Source organism: Oryctolagus cuniculus, chromosome 9 (assembly GCF_051225735.1).
Source record: "Oryctolagus cuniculus isolate XC-2025 breed Fujian yellow rabbit chromosome 9, ASM5122573v1, whole genome shotgun sequence".
Lineage (NCBI taxonomy): Eukaryota > Metazoa > Chordata > Mammalia > Lagomorpha > Leporidae > Oryctolagus > Oryctolagus cuniculus.
The window spans coordinates 107,011,523-107,024,583 of record NC_142875.1 but is presented as its reverse complement, the minus strand read 5'-3'; the positions used below and the strand labels follow the sequence as shown (position 1 = coordinate 107,024,583).

At 41.6% G+C, this 13,061-nt stretch overlaps 1 protein-coding gene across 8 annotated transcripts in view; it reads right to left on the bottom strand.

The window, feature by feature from the left end:
• CLEC1B (C-type lectin domain family 1, member B) overlaps positions 1–13,061 on the bottom strand; it is a 32,989-nt gene that overhangs the window by 18,268 nt on the left and 1,660 nt on the right. For 4 of the 8 annotated variants that reach the window (XM_017343249.4, XM_089303289.1, XM_089303288.1 and 1 more), the window contains 2 exons: positions 11,566–11,685; positions 11,264–11,415 (listed from right to left, as the gene is read on the bottom strand). In XM_017343249.4, coding sequence (XP_017198738.3) covers positions 11,264–11,415; positions 11,566–11,685 — 272 coding nt within the window. 8 annotated transcript variants of the gene reach the window in all.

Here is a 13,061-nt window from a genome sequence, read left to right as displayed (position 1 = left end):
AGTGCAGTGGAGGATGGCCCAAGTGCTTGGGCCCTGCACCCCATGGGAGACCAGGAGGGGCACCTGGCTCCTGGCTTCAGATCAGCGTGGTGCACCGGCCACAGCGCGCTGGCCGCTGGAGGGTGAACCAACGGCAAAAGGAAGACCTTTCTGTCTCTGTCTCTCTCACTGTCCACTCTGCCTGTAAAAAAAAAAAAAAAAGATTTGAAAGGCAGAATGACAGAGAAAGGGAGATAAAGAGTAGAGAAATCTTCCATCCACTGGTTCACACCCCAGATGGCCACAGCAGCCAGACCTGGGCCAGGCTGGAGCCAGGAGCTCCCTCTGGATCTCCCCTGTGGGTGCAGGGGCCCAAGCATTCTGACCATCATTTACTGCTTTCTCAAGTGCCTTAGCATGGAGCTGGATGCTGGCATTGCAAGCAGTGGCTCAACCCACTCCATCATAAATCTGGCCCTAGGTAGCAGATGTTGAAGGTGATAGCTTGGCATTACTGTTAAGAAAATGTTGGAAGTGCAAAGAATATATTTGTATTTAGTATAGGACACAAAGCATGGGGCTGGCCCACATAATGAAGATATCAAGATAATTCACATTAGGCCAACCAGGGTGTTGTAGATTGTTGTGTGTCTCCTTTAACAAGAAAGCTGGGAAGAGATTTCATCCCTAAAAATAAATTCACATACTGTTAATTAGGGTAATGCTAGCTAAAGATATCAGTTGTTTAACAATATAACAGTATATATATCAGTTGTTTAACTATATAACATTTTACCTCCAGTAAACTTGGTTAGTGGGCAGCTTCCCTCAAAATAGGACCTGGGCCACTTCTGTCTTATGAGACATTAGAATCCCTACTTTTATCCATAGAAAGGAAAATAGAAGGCAAACAAATCCCCAAGTGCTTATTGAAAGCTATAACCTTGAAGTTCCATGTGTCACTTTCACATTCACCAAGCAATGCCATGCCTATGTTTGTAAATAAATGCTGGGCTTATAAAAATGTAATTTTTGCCTGCGCAGCAAGCTTTCCCTAACAATTTCCTCTAGAAAGTAGGCATGAATTATGTAGTAGACAGAGAGCCATTTCTGCCACATCCTATGATTATAGCATTGGTACTGAGAAATTTGAGATTTTAACCATCATGCATCTTTTTGGCCCGATATCCTATGGCCAAAGGTCATGTCTCAGCAATTCAGAGTCAACAGTCTGCAAAACTGCAATGTTCTTTTTTGTTTCAACGTCTCTATGGATCAACCACTTTCTCTATAACAGTCCTGTTTCAGGAAAGACACAAAGAGCCCACTCAAGAGGTGATCTTCAGTAAAGCATTTATTAAAAGGACTGTTCATAAAAATTTTGAAGCCAAAACTGGGTGGTAAAATATACACCTGGAACCTGTTATCACCCCTAGGTGAAGTGCAGGGTGCTTATTGAAACTGTGTAGCCTGCCTCATCAGGCCCACGCAGCCATGCCAAACCAGGCAAAGCATAGAGAAAGTCAGTGGGATAAAAATCCTATCTCTGGAAATTTCCAGTGACTCCCATTGGTGGAACTAACTGGAGGCCAGAGGCTAAGTTTGTCCAGGTAATACACTCATGTGAGTTCAGCCTGCCAAGGTGCAGGGTGGAACTGATAGGATCTTCAGGAACAAATGGGAAATACTCATCACATGCTCCAGATATTTCAAATGATGTTCCTGAGATTGGGACCTGGGAGATAATGTGCCTTCATCCAAATAGCCTTTTTTTTTAAGAAAACTTTTATTTAATAAATATAAATTTTGAAAGTACAACTTTGGGATTATAGCAGTTTTCCCTCCCATAACCACCCTCTCATCCACAAACCATCCCATCTCCTATGCCCTCTCCCATCCCATTCTTCATTAAGATTCATTTTTAATTATCTTTGTATACAGAAGAGCAATTTAGTATATACTAAGTAAAGATTTCAACAGATTGCACCCACACAGACATACAAAGTGTAGAGTACCATTTGAAGACTATTTTTACCATTATTTTCATAGTACAACACATTAAGGACAGAGGTCCTCCATGGGGAGTAGGTGCACAGTGACTCCCGTTGTTGATTTAACAATTGACACTCTTATTTATGATGTCAGTAATCACCAGAGGCTCTTGTCATGAGCTACCAAGGCTTTAGAAGCCTCTTGAGTTCACAAAGTCCGACCTTATTTAGACAAGGCCCTAGTCAAAGTGGAAGTTCTCTCCTCCCTTCAGAGAAAGTTACCTCCTCCTTTGATGGCCCATTCTTTCCTCTGGGATCTCACTCACAGAGATCTTTCATTTAGGTCATGTTTTGCCACAGTGTCTTGGCTTTCCATACCTGAGGAACTCTCATGGGCTTTTTAGCCAGATCTGAATGCCTTAAAGGACTGATTTTGAGGCCAGAGTGCTGTTTAGGGCATTAGCCATTCTATGAGTCTGGTGTGTATCCCACTTCCCATGTTTGATCAGTCTCTCCTTTTTAATTCTATCAATTCAAATAGCCTTTAAAGCGGTATAAGTTCTTTCTTGAGAAGAAAAAGAGGAAGAGAGCCTAATCATACACAATGTGCACCGAAACTCATGTCAGGAACACAGGCACAGAAGTTCAATATGTGGTAATTAGCTCCCAGTTGCTCTCTCATTTTATCAGCACTAAAAATCAAGCTCAGAAAGATCTGACTTTCCCAGATACAAGATATTGTCTGGGCCAGCACCGCGGCTCAATAGGCTAATCCTCCACCTAGCGGCGCCGGCACACCGGGTTCTAGTCCCGGTCAGGGCGCTGGATTCTGTCCCAGTTGCCCCTCTTCCAGGCCAACTCTCTGCTATGGCCCAGAAGTGCAGTGGAGGATGGCCCAAGTGCTTGGGCCCTGCACCCCATGGGAGACCAGAAGAAGCACTTGGTTCCTGCCTTTGGATCAGCACGGTGCGCCAGCTGCGCTGGCCATTGGAGGGTGAACCAACGGCAAAGGAAGACCTTTCTCTCTGTCTCTCTCTCTCACTGTCCACTCTGCCTGTAAAAAAAAAAAAAGATATTGTCTGATACATGTCTTGGATGAAGCCAGTGGCATCTCCAAATGAAAGATGTTACTTATGTTACTTTAGATGTTTATCATCATACTATGTGTTATTATATATTGGTCATTACATTCCAAGTACTTAAAATACTTTCACATGAATTTTTTAAAAAATATTTATTTGTGGTAGAATGAGAAGGCCATGCCAAGATGGCTGCTGATAAGTGAGCATCAGTTACTCAGGAATGGCTTCAGAAACCACATGGCAACAGGCTGTGACTGGTTAGGGCATAAACCGCCCCTTGACTGGATTGGCTGCCTCAACTATATAAGCTGCTGTACCAACTTAAGTAAATGAGTCTGTGGGCTGCCTGCCTCTGGCCTGCTTTCACTTGACTCCTGGTGTCTGTGTGGTGACTCCGCGCCTCTGACCCCCACCACACTCCTCTCAGAACGAATCCACAGCAACATTTATTTTTGTTTATTTGAAAGGCAGAATTACAGAGAGAAACAGAGAAATAGATCTTCCATCTGCTGGTTCACTCCCCTAAATGGTCACAATACCCAGGTATGTGCCAGGTTGAAGCCAGGAGCTCCATCTGAGTCTCCCACATGGATGTCAGGAGGCCAAGCAATTGGGCCATCTTCTGCTGCTTTCCCAGGCATATTAGCACGGAGCTGGATTAGAAGTGGAACAGCCAATACTCAAACCAGTGCTCATATGAGATTCTGGCATGGCAGGCTATGGCTTAACCCGCTAATATTCCTCAACATCAGCCCCTCCAGATGAATTTTTAAATTTATTTATTTATTTGCAAAGCAGAGAAGTGGAGACAGAGAGAAAGATCCCACTCTCAGATCCATTCCCCAAATGTCTGAGAATCAGGAACTCCATCCAGGTCTCCCATGTAGGCAACAGGGACCCAACCACTTGAGCCATCACCTGCCACCCACAGTGGTCTGCATTAGCAGGAAGATGGAATCCGGAGCAGAGCCAGGAACAAACTCAGGTACTCTGATTTCAGGTACATGCGTCCCAACTGACATCTTTAAGATAACCACCCATCATATAAATTATTTTGATTTTCATAACAGGTTTGTGAAATTTGTATTAGTAGAAGCAATTGTAGAGAAAGTCAAATTTTGCTGACATCCACTGAGTGAGCTTCAAGTTCAGTATTAAATCAAATTCAGATCTTAGAATCTGTGTTGTTAAAAGCTGTGCTATTCTGATTTCACTATAAGATGTTTTAGGTATGAGTTCCAGAGAAGAGTCTTTGTAGCACACAGTTTTTTGTTTTGGTTTTTTCTTTTTTTTTGGTTCATTTTATTGTGCTTTTTCTTCCATGCACTAAGATATTCTTCTTCTAAAATTTTTAAAGATTTGTTTAGTTGAAAGGAAAAGTGAGAGAGAGGGGAGGGAGAGACAGAGATCTTTCATTTGCTGGCTCAATCCCTAAATGGCTGCAGTGTCTGGGACTGTACCAGTCCAAAGCCAGGAGCCAGGAACTCCCTTTGGGTATCTCATGTGGGTGTTGGGGGCCCAAGCATTTGGGTCATTATCAACTGTCTTCCAGGTGCATTATCAGGGAGCTGGATCAGAAGCAGAGCAACTGGAACTCAAACCAGGGCTCCCATCTGAGATGGCAGTGAATCAAGTGGTGGCTTCACCCGCTTTGCTGCAATGTCAATCCCCGTTCTGAATTTCTGTGTGCCACAGTGATATATAAATGTATGCTTTTCCATTTTGAAGAGATGAAACTCTAAAGTCCAGAGATGTGTCTGCACTTTGGACAGTTTTCTGAATTAGTAGTCACTAGTTGGTTCTCTAGGTTAACAATTAAAATGGGAAGAAAATGATACTATTTCCCAAAAGTCAAAATCTCCAGACATCTGAAATAGCAAGTAGAGTATGAAGATTTCTCTCATCTTTCTTTGGCCTGCTAAATCTGCTTTTTATTGATATCTAAAACAAAATGAAGATTCAAGTGATTTCAGGAGTCAGTGTACCAAGCCATCAAAGAAACACATACTCATTATTTATTATATGCTTGGTATTCTGATCAATAATTTATATAATTAAACAATTCTCATAATTACTTTATGAGTAAGGTAATAACATTAACCTCACTTCATAGATGAATAAACTAAGATTTTAAAAAGATTAATTCTTTCCTCAAAGCCACATGGGGAGTAACTTCTGTAGTAATGTTCATTTTCCTTTTTTTAAGATTATATTTATTAATTTGAGAGGTAGAGTTACAGACAGAGAGAGGGAGAAACAGATCATCCATCCACTGGTTCACTCCCCAGATGGCTGTAATGGCTGGAACTGAGCTTATCTGAAGGCAGGAGCCAGGAGCTTCTTCCCGTTTCCTACACGAGTGCAGGGCCCAAACATCTGAGCCATCCTCCACTGCTTTCCCAGGCCAAAGCAGAGAGCTGGATCAGAAAAGGAGCAGCTGGGACTCAAACCACCGCCCATATGGGATGCCGGCACCACATGCAGAGACTTAGCCTAGTACACCACAGTACCAGCTCCCATAACATTTGTTTTTCAACAAGGATTAAAGACTACTTATCTCAGAGTCATGAGAGGATGCTAATTAAAAACACAGGTCTCTAGCAGTTAAGACACCTCTTGGTTCACTTGCACCCCATTTTGGAGTGCCTGGGGTCAAGTTCTGGCTCTGCTACCCACTCCAGCTTCCTGCTAATGCACACCCCTGGAGGCAGCAGAGGATGGCTCAACTACTTGAGTCCCCATCGCCCATGTAGGAGACTCAAATTGGGTTCTGGGCTCCTAGCTTTGGCCTAGTCCAACCCCGAGTGTTCTGGACTATTGGGGAGTAGACCAATGGATAGGAGATCTCTGTCTGTCACTCTGCCTTTCAAGTAAATAAAAACAAAAGAAATCCCAAATCCCTTCTGACTGAGCACCGTGGTTGTGTGTGTTTGAACATCTCATGCTTTCACAAACCCCTCAGGATGGTTGCGAATTGCCTTCACAAACTGCACTCTCACCAGAAAGAAAGGAAGCAGTGGAGAAGCAGCACAGTGTTCCCGGCTGTACTGTCAGCGGGTGCCCTTTCACACTCATGTACTATAAATACTTCCCAAGTTACTCAGCAAAAAACATAGAACTGTTGGAGAAAGAACGAGATAAAGCACGGAGGCTCACGTCTTTTTGTCTCTGGACTGAAGTCACTGACTCGTTTTATAGCCCCCTGAGACGTCTTGCCAAGTTCATGTTCCTTTTTACGGCTGTCAAGTCTGACTCAGGTGGATGTGGTCATTTTATTTATCTGCTGTTGTACTGATTCTGATATTTGTTGAGGAACTGTCACGTACAATGAAGAGCAAGTATTTTTCTGCTTCCTCTGAGTCTGCTTGCTGCCAGTCTTGGAGTGGTTAATGGGGAAGTCGTGGTGTCTGTTTTCACAAAGCTGCTGGTTTAGTGTGCACTCCCAAGTTTTTATTTAGGCTATACAACTGTGAGACAGGTAACATGACCCTTATCATCCTATTATAAATATGAGAAAGTGAAAGTTAAGGAAGCTATAAGACTGGTTCATGGATATACTTTAGTTAAGTGACAGCACCATCTAAATTATTCTACTGATTCCAAATTTAATATTCTTTCCACTTATACAGTCTTTTATACTTAAATATTTTGCATAGCTTAAGTCAATAAAGCCCTAATTTTCTCATCTTGATATTACTTTTATAACCATGTATCTGGCGATGCAGTGAATAATTCTGTGTTAAGATAATCAGGAATGGAAAATGAGAAGAAAGGATATTGATGGGAAATACAACCCCTTGGGAAGCAAATGATCAACCCACATGTTGGCTTCTGGATGTGCAAAGACTCTAGGTCAGTGGTATGGGTAGTAAATATAACACAAAAAAATTACTCCAACAGGAAGAAAGGCAGAAAGAATAAGTTTTATAACTAGATATTCCCTCATCCAAATACTTTATTGTACAATCAAGCACTTGGCTGTGCTATCATGTCTGTCTCTTTGCACTAAAGTAGTTGGTCCAGCTTCACCATGGCAGCTTTCCTCTCGCACATTAAATAATGTTTGTTCTTACACAAGGTGGGGTAGATTTTCCCATTATGAAAATAGGCACAATTCATATTTTCTGTTGCCTCTCCAGAAAGCTCAAATCTGTGAATAGAAAAACATAGAATTCCTTTGAAAACTAGATAATCAACTATCAAACTCTGTGTAGGATTTATGGCACAAAATAGAAACTATGGGGGGAGTATAACATCACATTCTCACCATTGAGAAGCTTACAGTCTGCTTAGGAATACGAAGTGGACATTTGGAATGGCCAATTGCAATTCAATATAGCATACGATCAAGAAGCACCTGAACACTAGGGAAAACAGGAGTCCAGGGGAAGAGGTGGAATGGCCCTGCAATGATGGAAGGGCTTTAGCTACAGGATCAGAGGCTGATTAAATACTGAGCAAGAAGTGGGATTTAGATCAACAGAGAGGACATTGGTGATCCCTGGAGGGTAAGCAGCTTCACAGATTGGGAATAAGCTCAAGGAAAAGTGACCTGATGAAATATTCTTAAACTGAGGGTTTCTGTTACAAGGTGATAAGTCTAAGTACCTCATATTGTAAGGACTGTTAACTTGTCTATATCCTCAGCTCTATTATTTGATAAGACAAGGGACATATACTTAATAGCTTATTTGCTACATATGTAAGGAACAACAGCGATATCCAGAAGTAGTTCAATGTGCTGTGAGTGGTACAAAAAGCAAGGCCCTTTCTGTTGGAGAACTTACGTGACGGTGACTGGGGGCAGAAATAAGTAAGAAAGACACATACAAATGGACTAGAAATTTTCAGAAAAAAGAGCAATGAAGAAACAAATGAGACGCTGTGATGGGTGCTGGGGCAGTGGGTGGAGGGAGGCTATGTAGCTTCACTGTTAGTTGTTGACTTCGCTGAAGAAGGGATGTTTATATTTGATTCTGTTTAAGGTTATGGAGTTGCAAAGGCAGAGCATTCTAGGAGGAGAAAACAGCAAGTACAAAAGCCTGAGGTAATTGAAGAAGTTGGAATTTATTTATTTATTTTATGTGTTTGTTTATTTACATGAAAGGCAAAGAGACAGAGAGAAAGCTTCCATTCCCTGGTTCACTCCTCAACTGCCCACAACAGTTAGAGTGAGAGCCAAGCCAAAGCCAAGAGCCCAGATATCCATGCAGGTCATCCATGTGGGTGGCAGGGACCCTGGTACTTGGACCATCATCTGCTTCCTCACAGGATGTACGTCAGAAGTGAGGTAGCCGGGAGTTGAATCAGGCACTCCAAATGAGATGTGAGTTGCTGCACAAAATGCCTTCCCAACAGTTTAATTTGTTGAAAGAATAGACAGAACACCGGTTCTCCTGTTATACTGTGAATGAGGCAGGAAGCAATAGAAGATAAAGCCCATGATCTGTAGAGAAGTTTGCTTGTAGTCGCATCACCTGGGATCCTACCCATAGTAAACATAAATATTTGTTGAATACCTTAAGAATCTAAATAATGAACAGATTGTAAATGTGTGTGTGTTGTCAGTTTCAATTTGATTTGGAAAAAGACTGCAGTTTTGATATACAGAATGAATCAAAGAGGTTGAGACTGGAAATTAAAAACCATGTTAAGCAACTTAATTCTGAATGCAGTTGGCTCTTTAGCTGGATTATTAGTGAAAGGATGGAGCCTCAGAGGCAGTTCTGGCACAATGGTCACGTTGCTGCTTGCAGAGTGTCTACGTTCAAGTCCCAGCTGCCTTTCTGACTCCAGTTTCCTGTGAATGTGCACCCCGGAGGCCACAGGTAGTTCAAGTACTTCCCTGTCACTTAACATGGGAGACCCAGATGGAGTTCCAGGCTCCTGGCTTCCACCTGGCCCAGCCCCAGTTGTTGCAGGCAGTTAGAGAATGAACTAAAAGGTGCAAGATTTCTGTATTTTTGTCTCTGTCTCTATGCCTTTTAAATAAAAATAAATTTTTAAAAGGATGGAACCTCATTACATGAACAGTAGAATTGCCTTGTGAATTAAAATATACCTGATTCCTAGAGACTCCTAGGGCAGAAGAGCAGGCAAAACAACTCTGAAAAGTCAAAGAATCCTTAAGGTAGTGCCTTTCAATGATAAAATATTGAGGCTAATTTTTTTCTAAAAAATATGTAGAGGGATTCAGATCAAGTTACACATACACACACACAGGAACACACATCTACAATGTTCTGAAGTCAAAGACTGAAACAAATGGGGGAAATAATCAGGAATGAAGGTGGACTGTGGCCTAAGTAAAGAGGAGCAGGTGAATTGGAGAGGGGAAAGTAGACCTGTCCCCTGACCAGTGCTCTCTTGTTAGGAGTGGGGGATACGTGACTTCATTGCTGCTTCTATAATCCTTTGTGGGGTGTAGAGATGCCTCTCGGTTTGAAAGTGCTTGTCCTCAAGAGGAAAAGGAGCCTATCTCAGGAATACGGCTTCTAATAGTTCCTTCTATTTTGAGGGACTTACACATTTTTGGAGAGAACTGAACCATCTTCCCACATCCAGCCTTCACTGGAGTTCTGGCGAGATAATCCAACCCAACGAATTAAACCAGTCCTGCCTTTGAGATACTCCTATTGCAAACAAATGTAGTAGTCAGAATGCTTCCACAACTCTTGGTAATGATACAAAGACAAAGCTCATGGTAAGACTTTGGGAAGAAAAGCTGAATTACATGTCTATATTAATATTACTAATGGACTTTATTTGATGTTTAGAATTGTACCAAGCCGACTTGTTTTAAAACCTTAAAAACGTGTAGAATGCAGGAAAAATTATATACAAAAATAGCTGATATTCTAGCATTCCTATGTGTTTATAATATATGCTTATATTTTCCATCAGTTGAAAATTAGAGTCCCAAATAGACTACAAAATATAATTCAAATGGGATAAGTTATAAATAACTAAAAAAAAAACAAAAGGTAAACTTTATATTCTTAAATTGTTTGATTTTATTGCTTAGGTTGTCTATAAAATCTTACATACAGAAGTATTGATTTGTTTTATTCATTGTTGCTCCAATCAGAACACAAACTATTTGAGGATAGGGATTATTATCTGTTTGGTTAACTGCATGTATCCAAGTCCTGGAAGAGTTCTAGCACATGTTTGGTGAATTAATATTTAATCAATCTCTGAGTAACAGAGTTAACATGAGGTCAAATGTTCACAAAAATTTATACCTTCCAGAATACCAAAGGAGAATGCATTCTTGGCAAATAAAACATAACTTAAGCTTCTCAAGAGGCAAGTGAGGCTCAGAATGACATTCCACAACCTAGCATCAACATATAGTATTAATATTCAGGTTGTGGCTTATAATATATTCAATTAATCTTCATAATGGAGTTGAGATTTTAGGGCATTAGCCTATTTTGCTAATGGAAAGAAAACTCCATTTATTTAACTGAATATCTTTTTTATGATCTGAACCCACAAAAAGAGTAAATGCCACAATTTAGAATAACAGGGAGCATAAAGGATCATTAATATCCCTTGGCAAGCCAGTGCCGCCACTCACTAGGCTAATCCTCCGCCTTGCGGCGCTGGTACACCGGGTTCTAGTCCTGGTCAGGGTGCCAGATTCTGTCCCGGTTGCCCCTCTTCCAGGCCAGCTCTCTGCTGTGGCCAGGGAGTGCAGTGGAGGATGGCCCAAGTACTTGGGCCCTGCACCCCATGGGAGACCAGGATAAGTACCTGGCTCCTGCCATTGGATCAGCATGGTGCGCCGGCCGCAGCATGCCAGCTGTGGCGGCCATTGGAGGGTGAACCAACGGCAAAGGAAGACCTTTCTCTCTGTCTGTCTGTCTCTCTCTCACTCACTCTCACTGTCCACTCTGCCTGTCAAAAAAATAAATAAATAAATAAATAAATAAATATCACTGGGCTGAGTCCTCATATCTGATCCGCTGTGTACATTAGCAACCAAGAAGGTACAAGTAAATTTTTCTGATCAAATGATAATGATTCTATAGAATATGAATGAATTGAATATTTGAGTTCTATCATTTTTGTACTGAGCTCAGTAAGGGTCTTAGATCAATACAAACTGGAAAACATAAGAAAAATGCAAAAATAAGGATAAATATTATATTTGAGATTTTTTTTTTCCTTATGTCCCCAAAGTATGTGATGTAGGAGTCTCCTTACCAGAATGTTCCGGCTGGTAATCTTCAGAAGAGTAGCATTCACGTCGGAGCAATACTGCTTACCCTCTTGCCACGTCAAGTTGTGCTTGAAGAATCCATAGCAACTATCTCCATAATACCTCCAGTTTGGATCACAGGGATTGCATTTGTGGTCTTCAAGGGAAACCAAACATAGGGACCCTCTCATTCCAAGTTTGGCTTACGTTTTCCCACATCCCTGCTGTCCTCAAGGCTCCATTCAGTTACCGCCACAGAACCACAGGGTTTGGGGCGATGATGAACAGGGGACCCAACAACACTTACTGACACTTCCTTTTTTTTCTGCCTGTTTGAGTAAATCTTGGCAGAAGTGCCTCGCCAATCGTTGCAGAGTTCCCGAGAGCTTTTCCTTCTCAGCTTGCAGGTAATTTTGCTGTGTGACAGCTGGATATAAAAATTAGATGATAACTTATTAACAGGATCATAGGAGTGATGCAAAAATCTCTCAGTAAACTTTCCTTCAGGGAATTACCAATGTACGAAGAGTTTATATACACAAAAGTTGGTCCTAAGAAAGGTAAGAGAGAATTTAAGAATAACATGCAACAAAACCTCTCAGGTGTGAAGGGAGTGAACTATTTGAATGAGACAATTATAAATAAGAGACACTCATGACCAAATCACATGACCAACATGATTGTCTTTTGACATTTCCTTGAATACATGTTTCTGAACTAAGTTCATAGAGGTGAAAGATATCTGTTATTCTCTGTTCTTCATAATATCTAAGTGTTCATTTATTTACAAATATATATTGATTTCTTGTAATGCTTAAAGTACTCTGATATTCACATAAGTAAAAGAAGATAAATGGGGCCAACACTGTGGCATAGATTACGCCTCCACCCGCAGTGCTGGCATCCCATATGGGCACCAGTTTGTGTCCCAGCTGTTCCTCTTCTGATTCAGCTCTCTACTTATGGCCTGGGGAAGCAATAGAAAATGGCCCAAGTGCTTGGGCCCTGCACCCACATGGGAGAAGCTCCTGGCTTCAGATTGGCCCAGCCCTAGCTGTTGTGGCCATTTGGGGAGTGAGCCAGCCAGTGGAAAACCTTTCTTTCTGTCTCTCCCTCTCTGTGTCCATAACTCTGCCTCTCAAATAAAAATCTCTTTTTAAAAAAGATGATAAATGAAATATTCTAAAATACTGTGTGAAAAATAAACAAAATACACAAACTACAACAATTACAAAGACAACAGTGTGACATTGGAGGGCTACTTAGATTTTTCAGGAAGAAAAACAATAGCTCAGTAAATGGGAAGGAGGACATTTCAGAGGGAGGGAATAGAATGAATGAACTTTCAGACAAGAAAGCAGGGGATTTATTTATGTTAGGAAAACTCTAGGTTGGTTGGGTCTTAGGATACATGAGATAGAAAAAAGTTTTAAAAGATGGTTTGGATTCATAGTGCGGAGAATCTTTCTTCTTGAAAATTGTATTTAATTATTTTATTTGAGAGGCAGGGAGAGAGAGAAATCTCCCATCTGCTGGCTTACTCCCCGCATGCCTACAACAGCCAGAGCTGGGCCTGGACAAAGTCAGGAGTCAGGGACTCAATCCAGGTCTCCTACATGGGGGGCAGGGACCCAGCTACTTGAGCTCTCACCTGCTGCCACCAGGGTGATCATTAGTAGAAAGCTGGAATCTGAGGCCAGCTTGGGACTTGAACCCAGACACTCTGATAGAGGATGTGGGTATCACAAACACAGTCTTATCCATTGCACCCCAATGCCACCAGAATCTTCCTGCTTTAAATTC